General features: G+C 32.0%; 1 protein-coding gene across 3 annotated transcripts; it reads right to left on the bottom strand.

The window, feature by feature from the left end:
• Nucleotides 1–935: 935 nt before the first annotated feature.
• On the bottom strand, nt 936–7,156 carry LOC133285075 (uncharacterized). 3 transcript variants are annotated; one of them, XM_061482231.1, is made up of 7 exons: nt 7,009–7,156; nt 6,305–6,495; nt 6,026–6,106; nt 5,136–5,256; nt 3,776–4,090; nt 2,687–2,752; nt 936–1,268 (listed from the first exon to the last, which is right to left on the bottom strand). In XM_061482231.1, exons 2-7 carry the CDS (start codon nt 6,493–6,495, stop codon nt 1,188–1,190), a joined length of 855 nt encoding a protein of 284 aa, XP_061338215.1. In that variant the 5' UTR covers nt 7,009–7,156; the 3' UTR covers nt 936–1,187. The 3 variants fall into 3 exon arrangements, with proteins under 3 accessions (XP_061338215.1, XP_061338214.1, XP_061338213.1); XM_061482230.1 differs by having other exon boundaries at nt 937–1,281; nt 6,305–6,498; XM_061482229.1 differs by having other exon boundaries at nt 938–1,281.
• Nucleotides 7,157–12,125: the final 4,969 nt, after the last annotated feature.

Here is a 12,125-nt window from a genome sequence, read left to right on the forward strand (position 1 = left end):
GATTCATGTATAAATTAGATCTTAAGATTCATAAAGGTGCAATATCCGTCTTTATTTCAGTTTGCAACGAAACACCGTCCATCAATGAAAGTATTATTTGACAGAATTACCATCTAATTACCATGACCCCTAAGAGTGGAAAATTTGAAAGATTCTTTCAACCAAATTAGCAAGGGTTTTCATTTTTTTTGTTTAAAAAAAAATGCCATTGGCACGGCAGGCTTTATGTTCATTTGGTCAAGAATAAACCATTAGAATTGACACGGCAAAAAGAAATGGAAAAAAAATTACCAGCTATATCTATAAAGATAGAATCCTGAAGTTGGGTAGCGCAACTGCAGCAAAACGCTAGCCAATTCAACCGTTAAAGAATAATACGTTATTATTGAAGTAAATAAGGCAAAAAAGCAGAGTTCTTTTTGTGCTGGTCGTAGTGCAATTTGGCTAATATGAATTCCATGCTAGAACAAAACACATCCACCACCTAAAATAAAATTTTATTCCGGGAATAATGGATGATGATTAGCTTAATTTACAGAACGCTTTTCAACCAGAAGTTATCTCAGCAACAAATAAAAACAAAAACAAAATATTGTACGCTAAAAACACAATAAACTAATTCAAATACATAGATGGAAAAATGAATGAGACAAATGTTAACAAGGACTAGGGAGAAGTTGAAGTTAAGCACAATCTTCACCACCTTACATGATTACCGGTTAAGAACTCAGGAGCAATAGCACTAAGTTTGTGGGTAACAAAGAGGAACATATCTCTCCATGATTTGATCGGCAAATTAATCTCCTAGTGAAAGGTTGTTGGTGATGTTCAGTTTTACTAAATATATTTTTATCTTGAAAAAAATTTATGTAAATTTATATGCAGTCAAATGGCAAAGCTAATACTTCGGAAAAGATCTGTCCCAAAATTTCAATTATAACAACCAATTAGCAAATAATTTCATTCACAGATAAATATATTATGACAATCCATTTCTAGTTTGTAAATAAATGTGAATTTTTATGGCCAAATACAAACAACCGTATAAAATTCAATGCCCACCAATGTAGATATACTTTCCCCTGCGATGCCAACATGGATTAAAATTTTCTTTTCTCTCTGCACTGGAGGAGCAAACTCAAGGAGCTCTTTTATAAATATCTAACTTGTAATTATATAAAAATGATCTACCTAACAGTCTGTTTCTGTTGCCATTTTCTGTTTACGCGACCTCTTCCTTTTCCTAGTTCTCTTCTGCACTGCGTTGTCTGCTTTCATTTCCTGCATAAAGGTAACAATCAATGAACATCTAACAAATCCCTAGTAAACAAAATTTAACTTCAGCAGATAAAACTAATTTAAAAGGAAGCATTCTAAACGTACTGTAAAAGGCAATTTGGAATTTACTCAAAGTCCATGCTAAAACAAACAGTCGAATAGGAAATATATTTTCATTGATATCTAAACTGTTTTGTAGAGTTCCAAAACAAATAATGCTATTAGCAGGCAACGTTTTGAACACCTTTCACATGTAATCTCTTGTTATCACTAAATCTCGCTCATAAAAATATTGCCTATATAAAATCAATCGGATACGCAACTTGGAACATTATTCAGTGTCCATTACCATGGCAAAGCCAGCTCAAAAGGGTAAATCTTAAGTACAACTGCATTCAATTGTTTAGCAGATTTCCCAGAACATGTTTGAAAAATGCTATATGCATACCACTTCTACACACATTCACACATTCACACATTCTCTCACATTCAATATTTAATCATTAAATCTTGCACAGTAGAAAGCTGGAATAGACAGGGAAAAGCTTCAGAAAAAGGAATATTGCCTGCCCAAGTATCTTCCCAAAATCTAACTTTTGAGCCATCATCCAGCTTTAAAGGAACAAATGGCATAAAAGAAGAGAACCTCGTGAAATGAATTTCTAAGGACTTGCTTGAATCACATTCTTTGCTATGCTGGCATCCCAGCCACTTAATGAAGACCACGCTTCAAGTCAATTTACCCAGTTTTTATTTGCTATATGACTTGGATATTGATTTATATTTAAGCTTAGATTTCAAATTCTTAGCTACATTATAAGTTAGTTAAATTCAACATACTAATATCAACATTAGTGAAAAAATTTATGCTATTTTTAATTATTGACTATGAATCTTATGATTCACAATTTCACAACTGATACGACTGGGCTGGGCAATGGAGGGCAGCCATCCATGTGGAGAGTTTACACTAGGAGAAATATAGCCCCTAGGCAAGCTATAGGTAGTGAGTTTCCATTCAGTTAGGAAAGGTCGACTTTTCTTTTAAGAGGTCAATTATCCCAGGAAGGAGGATTATTCCTCCTCTTGTACTGTTATTCAACATCAATAAAGATTCACATTTTGTCATTCCCTTGTGTTTATGCTCTGTTCTTCTATCTCTTAGTGACAGAATAATTTCTGGAGCGTAACAACAATTTCAATGTAATGTTTTTTACACTATTATCTACTGATGTGCCGGAAGAGTTAGACAACATGGGTAGTTGTTGTAAAAGTAAAACTCATTTAATGATTTGGCAATCTATGATTGAAGCTTCACCCTGACAGTGAATCAAATTAAATCCGAAGTTTATAAGGTAAGTGTTTACATGACCAAATTGAAGAAATTTATAAACCCTGCCAACCCTACCTTCAAAGGAGCAAGCTTTTGGTTTTCACAACTTTTCTTCTTCTTGCACGAAAGTGGGTTTGGACCCTGCAAAGTTGAAATGTAATATCATAAAAATGTGACACAAAACTAATGGTAACCATGAGGTGCTTAAACAATAAAGCTTTATTCAAATTAATTAAAACTCGTTCACTTGTAAAATTAATTAGCCCAACTTTCTATGCAACTGCATCAAAACTGCAGATAAAAAACAAAAGGGGAATCGCAAAGAAATTAATTCCTAGAAAAAATAATTCCAGTATATTGGTTAACACAATAATCAAAGAGTGGTGATTTACTAAACATTTTGTTAACAAGTTAAGTCATTAATCATTCCTAAACTGAAAAATTATACCAAGAATTTCTTTCTTTTAATTTCACCAAAAAAGTAAAATAATATACATATACCAAGATTTGCTCATCTTATATGTAAAACACTTGCCTACAGTTTAAAATCTGCACATACCATTTTTCCAACTAATGCCTTTCATTGTCAAAGTTCCATAAACAACCTTAATGCTTGAGGAAGCAATGCCTCCTATGGACAAGAAATACGCAAGACAGGGGACATGTCTAATATACAAGACAGCCATATAATTGAAGAGAATGACAATCAAAAATGAAATCATCATGACTATATGTTTCCTTAGATTGTGGGATTAGGTTTTCATTTTCCTGAAGAATAAAATTAGCAAAATGCCAGCATGAACCTGGTTGAATCTAATTCCAATGCTACAACACAAGTATACTGTTTCAGCATAAATGTACTTTCATTGAGACCAACCAATCAAATTGATGCATAATTAATAAAACAAAAACAAAAGGAATGAGAAAACAACTGGATTATAAAAACTAAGTAAAGCTTTATGCATTCAATCCCCAGAATATGTGAAAATATTAGAATGTCTGTGACTCATTTTGAACGGTTCATAAGAATTTCATTTCCTAGTTCCTACAGATTTCCATTAATGAAGTTAGCCACAACCACAAAATGGTAAAAGCTATAAGCCTAAAATATGGTAATCAGAACTCAAACGAGCAAACATATACAGCACAAGTGTAAATTATAACCTTTGCTCTTTTTCTCTTGAACTGAGGTTTATCCTTGATGTCCAACTGATTCCTTGCTGTAATACTCCTTTTTACTTCCTGCACATTTATGGTCTGATCTCCTGAACCCTCATTTTCCATTATTTCAGTAATTGAATTTTTGGCTTCCTCGCCAGCCAATCTATTTATTACCCTATCATTAAATATCTGGTACTCTTTCTTGGTCATATGCAATCGTCCTTCTTCAGAAATTTTGACATATTGCCGCTGAAATGCAGATGGAGGTTCAAGGAAAAGAGCATTTCTGAGACCAAATACAAGAGGCACACCAGGTACCTGCAATAAGCAGATTAAGAACAATAAATGTCTGTCTGAGGGTACAATTCTACACATCTTGCATCATTATAACAGCACCTCAACATATTTACAAGAAGTTTTCTGATTTTTCTTTTAATGAGTAAAGCATCATGCTCAATCAGAAAATGTAAAAAAGAAGTACATAAGGAACAAAAAGTACGGTAAATAACTTATGTAAAAATAGAAACCCTAGCCGAAGAATGAAAAATGAAACACAGCCATTTAAAATTCATAAGGTAACAACTAACAAGCTAGAGTTGAAAAGAACATGGAACAGACACCAGGCCAACGAGATGTTCTAGAATTTTCTCTTCAACCATTCCTGGAAATGCTCACCTACTGCTCTCAAAGCTAAAATCATCCATAATATAGATGTCCATGAAAAAACTAGCGTACGACTCAATCAACAATGCCAAGTTAGAAAGATGATTCAAGCATTTAGGCAAGGTGATGTAGCCGAGGGGTTAAAACTGAAATGTGATGTTAATGTAAAGGCACAAAGGGTTGAATGAAATAGGAGGAGTCCACCAGATTGGATAGAAATCGAAAAAGACTTCAGAAATCTAATCCCCTTCAATAAGAAATAGTCAAAATAAATAAGTCTGACTTGGAGTACTTCACTGGTTTGATCTGATGACAATTCCATGAAAACTCCTATTTATAGAACCTTGTAATGTTCTACAGCTGACTGAACAATTGATTTAAATAACAACTTAAACTAACATTTAGACTACCTTATATTAATTAGACCTCTAATTACAAGATCATACTTTTGAAGAACTAAATAAACTTATCGAATGCATATAACAATGACTTTTGAGATGTTCACTACCAAGAACATATTCTCATTCTCAAGACAAATGTATTCCAAGTTGATAAAGGAAAGATTCTATCCGAATATCATTCAAGTATACAGTTCATTAATTATGCAAATAGATTTTTATCGTGATTACAAAGAAAATATTAAAAAGAAACCTAACAAATCTAACTGATGCTATCAACATTTAAAAAAAATTATATTAACCTCTTGCAACTTTTTCCGCAGATCGGTGTCCTGAGTAGCGATAAAGAAGTGCCCAGAATTATTTTCTCCAACAACCTCCATGACGCAGGCATCTGCCCCAATACATTTGTCATGCTCACATCTGCAAATTGGTGTTTAGATCAAAGTAAATGAACATCTCAGCAATGATTGTGCTAAAATATCTTAAAACACGAGTGAATAAACCACAATGAACCTAGATGGTCCACTAATAGACCATCAGATGCAGAGGATTGCGACTAAAAATACAGCTTCATTTCTTCAAGTTGGAGAAATTTTTAACCTAACATTTCTCAGAATCAGAAAACTTAAAATTAAAATTAACAAGTAGTCCTATAAGATCTGCATGTGATTTGCATGACCCTCAGCATCTTGACTCAATGAGGATAAAGTAGGTTAATTGTTAGGCAAGGAGCTAAAGGTGGCTTTCTCAGCAAATACCCATAGTGCAAAGAAGAAGAGGGTAAAAAATGAACTTCAAATATTAGCAACAATTGTAAAGTAGAGGGCCTAAAGGATTTAGAAGCTTTAGTTAGCCTCTTCTTTTGAAGCGGTTTCCTTGTTGAAGGCAAAAGGAAGTGCTATTTCATGTTTATTTTTAATATATAAAAAACTACATTGTCCAAATAAGCTGGCCAAAATGTGCTGAGCCAGCCCATTTGACACCTCTATTTAATGAAGCCTGAAAGAAAAAAGCATATGTTCAAATTTCAAGCGGTTGTGGTTGTGGTTGTGGTTGTCCAACCTTGATCTTTTGTAATACATGTATATCATAATGAAACAAAAAAAAAAGTTTAGGAAATAATATATTTGACATCATATGTGATCCAGCAGTAAGGTGTATGCATATATAGAAAGAGAGGAAAGAAGACCTTGCAATTATGAGTTCATGAGCAGCCTCAAGGGCCTCAGAATATGAGCCACCAAGTCGTTTCAACTCAGCTAGAACACATCTGCATCATCTTCATCCAAAACCAAATTAACAAAAAAAAAAGTACAGATAAAGAAGAAACAAAAAGGATCCAAAACGAGACAAATTACATTTTATACCAACAATGATGACAAAAGAAACAGATGTTAAGAAATCTACATTAAAAATAGAAATTAGAAAAGAAAAAAAAAGGGGGGGGGGGGGGGGTGAAGAGAGAGACCTGGTCGTGTACAGCTTGACAGTAGCATTGAGGATGCTGTTAAGGGCCTTGTCAGCAGGTGTTATACGATTCGCAATAAGGTGATGCACAAATGTTCCATCACATAAAATCTTGAAAGGCTTTCGGAAACCAAAGCAAGCAGTGTAAAACGTCAAAGTCTTCCTATGCCTCTTCTGCTTTTTCACCTTCATCTGCTAAAACAGACAGAAAGCAAGTATTACCACATAGAAACTTAATGGATATATTTTGCCATTCCAGGCCTGACAAAGACGACAAAGACCACACCACCCAAAACCATGTTTTGCAGTACATATCAGACGAATGATCTGCTTCTTCCCTTCCCAAAGGCCCCAAACTCTCACTCAACGACTGTATCCCTTCCTTTATTATCCTTCCCTCCCTTATTATCCCTCTTCTGTCCCTTACTCACAATGAATACATTATCTTGGTTCCCTACAGTATATTCCAGTACCAGCCTTTTCTATTTCTCTTAACATACACTTCAAAATCCAAATTCCAAAGGAAGAATAAATCGTAAAACCACGACAATAATTGTATAGAAAACAGAATGTGTTATGAAACTGAGCATTTTGAAACTACTATAAACAATACATAACACTTTATAATTAAAGTTTTAAATTAAACTAACTAGACAAAATATGCCATTAAATAAAAGGATTTCAAGCATCAAAACAAAAACTAACCGCGACAATCCCTTTTTGTAACTACAGAACCGCGATTCTTGTGCTAGGGCAAATCTTCTGAGAGCACGAACTGAAATTTCACCTTGGTGCTTGTGCTAGAACCAAACCCAGATACCCGACGGCGAGAGAGAAGAAAGCACGACGCGAAGATGCTAGTAGCGGGAGAAAACAGAATCAGCCGTGCTGTGCACATCAAGGGCTCTCAAAATGGACTGCCATGGGCTAAACCCTAAACCCTGAATTGGGCTGTCCTGTCCTGTCTCGAGTTGGATCGGCCCAGTTTTTCAACTTGGCAACAGAAAAGTCAAGTGGTGCGGACAATGTGAAGTGCCCATTTCAAATGTGCAAAGCTACTCCGCTTTCATGCTTGGAACTATTTTATTTTATTTTGGATTAATCATGCTTGGAACTATTGATTATTGATATTAGAAGAACAAAAATCGAATGGCCGGGATAATAATAAGTGTTATATTTCTAAATTTATTTTTGCTAATTTCAGTTTTGTTTGAATTTTTTATTGCAGAAGAAAATATTCATTCATATACTTATATGATAAAATGGAATGAATATTTTTGTTAAAAAAAAAAACAAGTGAAGAATAACGGTGAATAAACATGTGAATTTATTAAGTCATTGAATCATCATTGTTCGTGTAAGTTACATATATCACACCTTGAGATATGCAGATCATTAAGAGGAGCAATAGAATTGGGGTCTTCTTCGAGAAGACTCCCTTGAGATTGAGATGTGAGAATTTCAAATTATTTTCGACATGATTATTGAACAATTATGTATATTTGCCTCGTCTTATATATATGGAGGTCATTTGACTTCAGAGTAAGACTTAATCTTTATAAAAGTCTTACTCTGGAGTCAAAAAAACTCTCCCCTATATATATATATATATATATATATATATATATATATATATATATATATATATAGGGTATGATTATTTTACACCGGTGTTAGAATAATAAGTCTTACACCAAATTTTAACCATTGATTTTTTGCATCTAACGGTTAAGATTTATTAGGTCTCGCTCATTAATTAATTTTTAATTCTCAATAAATCTCCACCGTTGGATGCACGGAAATCAATGGATAAGATTTATTATTCTTTCGTCGGTGTATGTTGATCATATATATATATATATATATATATATATATATATATATATGAGTTATGATTGAATGTTTTTTATTATATATTGATATGAATATTATACGCTAAAGATTGTAAAATACATAAAAATATATTTTGAAGAAATTGTGAATGTAATAAATGTTACTAAATTTAAATAAAAGACTAAATACTCATACATTAAGGGAGTGTTTGGTGGTATGGGATTTTTGATTGGAATGATGGGCAAGTGGGTTTGGTAATAAATTTTCAGCATGTTTGGTATGAAGATAGTAAGTAATTCCTAGGCAAAAAATATCTCGAGCATTTGAGTTGTTAACTAAAATGAGGATAAAAAAAATCCTTCTCTACCTGTGGTATTTATTTTTTCGTTGATTGTGGATTGTGAGTGAATTTTTTTCTAACTAAAACGCCCTCTTCTTTCACAGCCAGACACCATGTGTTATAAAACTTCAGCATATATATATATTTAAATATATATATATATATCAGTGAAGGCCTTATGGGCTGTAAGGTGCTCGTAGGGAGAGGAATTACGAATACAACAGGGCTATCAAAAAACTTACACCCATTCACTTTCCATTTCATCGGTTGTCTTGTGCACTGTGATGAATGTCAATGACCCACAACACCGGTTACAGGGACAGAGCTAATAATATAACTTTTCCAACATACTGAGATGGACCACGTACTAAAACGAACGTTGAACAATAGACGTACAAAATTGAAAAAGGAGGGGTAATTTGGTAAATTCAATTAACATTCTCATCAATATTTTACCATCAACCAAACGTAGTATAGTAAAATTAACCCTACTTTCCTGGAAATATTTTGGTCTACCAAACACCTTTTTAATACTTTCTTTTGAAAAATAGTTTCCTACCATACAGTGGCGGAGCCGGCTCAAAAATTTAGGTGGTGTCAAAAAATTTGACATATTAAAAAATTTGACATATTAAAATATTAAAATATTTATTATAATTATACAAATTTATCAGAGAAAAAATTTACTATGAATTTTAACATAGTTATTTAAATTATGTACTAAATAATGTCACACAATATTAAAAATTCAAATGAACAATTAACGTTGATTATATATCAAAGCAAACATATAAAAATGTACTAACCTTTTCGGTAAATATTTCAAACATGAGAATTTTACTTTCCTCCCACGACATATTAAGTAATGAACCAAACATTATCCTAAGGTAAAAATTTTGTGATTAAGTTTAGAAATAGGTCAACTAATCATTTTTGTGACTAAGTTTAGAAATCTTTTTTTTTAAATAATAGGAGTAAGAATAAATAACATAACTGATTAGAATAAAGCTGAAAAAAAATATACATGGTAAAAAATAAAAAAAAGGTAAAACACAAAAATAATCATACTATACATGTTCTTTATTATTTGTTTGCATTTAGATAGTTTGTTGTTACTTTGTATTGAGTATTTAATTTTATATTTAGATGGTGCCAAATTATAATTTTTACCTTGATTAATTATAATTAATTATATAATAAGTAAACAACAACAAAAAAACAAGCAGGTGCCAAGGCACCTGCTGCCTCGGCTGTAGCTCCGCCGTTGCTACCATATTCTTAGAAATATTTTTTCCCAGGTAAAAAAAATATCTCTTATACCAAACGCCCCCTAAAAGTCAAATCTTTTGATACATTTATTGGTAAACAATATTGTTAGTTTTTTTTTACATGAATTTATATTTTCATCTAAAATTAAAATCTTCAAATCTTCGTAAATTTTACTTTAGAAACAACAACATACAATTGTCCATGGGTAAAAACATACTTCGATAAGAATAGTCCCACATAAGAAAGAGATTGGTCGTGACTCTTATTAATGGTCATGGCAAAGTATAGACTAATTGGAAATTGTCTTCTTTCAAATCTCAAATGAATGCCAGAATCTGATAGAATCATATTCATTTGTGGAATGTAAACTTTGTGATAAATATAATTTCTTGTAACGATAGTTGCACCAATAATGTTGTTATTTTATAAATATTTATTTTATTATTTCCTTTATTGATACATATTTTTGATATTATTTTTTGAGTTTAAATCACAAAACAAAATTTTTATTTTATTTTTCTTATTAATATTATTTTTTATTTAAATTAATCATAAATCAAATATTTTTTTTATATTAAAAATTATAGATTTTGATTTAATTTTCGTATAGTAGGATACATGATACGTATCGTATGATAAAGGATTGCTTTATGTCATGTTTCATGCATGTATGAGCCATTTAAATCCTTTTAGATATGATAACTTGGGTGCCAAGGAAAGTATGAAATAGCATGATTAATGCACGTGTAATTGTTGAGAGATTAAGTTGGAGGGGGGTTATCTCATAGTACATAGCTTAAGTAGTGTATAATTTAAGAATGAATGTAATTAGTAAATAAGATAATTAGGGAGCAAGTAATGCATAATGCTATTGACTTGATATACAAGTAATCATTATAAAATAATATAAAATTGGAAAAAGTTTATCCGCATTTCCACTTAATAATTCTAACGTTATTTTCGCTGCAAGTAATTAATATTAAGTTGCACTTAATACCATAAAGTAAGATAACAAATCGGCTCGAGACAGGGTGTTACACTTGGAATCACTGATTCCATATAGGAATCCAATAATGTCTACAAGCATCGATTTTTATTAGTTGTTATAGATGAATAATAATGCGTTGAAGAAATAGAAGATGACGTTACCAACTAAACATGCAGTGTCATTATGATACTTTTCAACATCCTTGAATTCCACGAATGAAAAATCACTGATAGGAAGGTTGTCATCGACACTCTCTGTCACAACAATTCTTAGATTAAAAGTAAGACCATACTCATGTTGCATTGACTTAAATTATTTAAAATTATGGCCAGCACCAAAATTTCATATGACATACATTCCACATTATGCTAGTTGATCTCTTATCCTTATGGAATCCCGTAAGTCTTTATAACCTTACCACCTGTTATTACAAAAAAGAGGAGCCATAAACAATGTTTAATAGATGTATAAATTAGAAAAAACTAATTTCCACGACAAAAGTGCATAACAAAACTCAAATGTTCATATATTAAAATCATATCGACATTGTCTCCCATCTCCGGTCGATAAAAGTTGGGCGGCCTCCAGAATATAATAACCTTAACTTTGATCATCTATTGCTCTTTATATGGTGTCAGACCACGTATGAGATCAAATCTAGTAGCCATTTAAGCAGATATCGAAACACAGTTTGGCTAGAGAACAAATGAATGTATATTGTTTAATGAGTCAAACGAGTCAGCAAGTTGGGCTTATGATATGAGTTTGACTCATCAAATTGATGTTTATATTTTTCATTTAGGAGGTGTTTGGCTCGCCGCTTTTTAAAGAAACCTATGCAAATGTAAGAAGGATTCTTGAAATGAGATGTTTGGTTTAGGGTGATTTAGTGAGAAAGCTATCCATCCAATTTGCATGGGTTTTTAGATTTTGGAACAGAATGATAGGTTTATTTACTGTTGAGAAAGCTTTTTGGGAGGTGGGTTTTTGTTAAAAAGCTGGGTAATCTCACCGTTCACTCAAATTTTTCACTATATATTACCTCCAACCAAATATACATTTCCTAAAAGTTACCTAATTTTTCCAATAAAGTTTTTTCCCACCAAACAACTTTTTTTAACATTTTTCTATCTATCTCACTTTATCTCACTTTCTTACCATTTCTCTATCAATTCTATTTCCCTAGTATTCAAAAAATTTCTCCTCAACCAAACGCCCCCTTAATTTTAATTTTGAAGTTAGTTTATGTTTCTCATGTAGTTTTCATTTTTAATTTATTTTTCGTTTTTCATTTAGTTTCTGTTTTCATTTAATTTACGTTTTTCATTTTGTTCCCATTAAAGTATAAACTAATTTTTTTTTTGGGATGAAAAAAATCTGCTATTGCTGACT

This window comes from Gastrolobium bilobum, unplaced genomic scaffold (genome assembly GCF_033153095.1).
Source record: "Gastrolobium bilobum isolate Gb01-03AN ecotype WA unplaced genomic scaffold, APGP_CSIRO_Gbil_v1 utg32371, whole genome shotgun sequence".
Lineage (NCBI taxonomy): Eukaryota > Viridiplantae > Streptophyta > Magnoliopsida > Fabales > Fabaceae > Gastrolobium > Gastrolobium bilobum.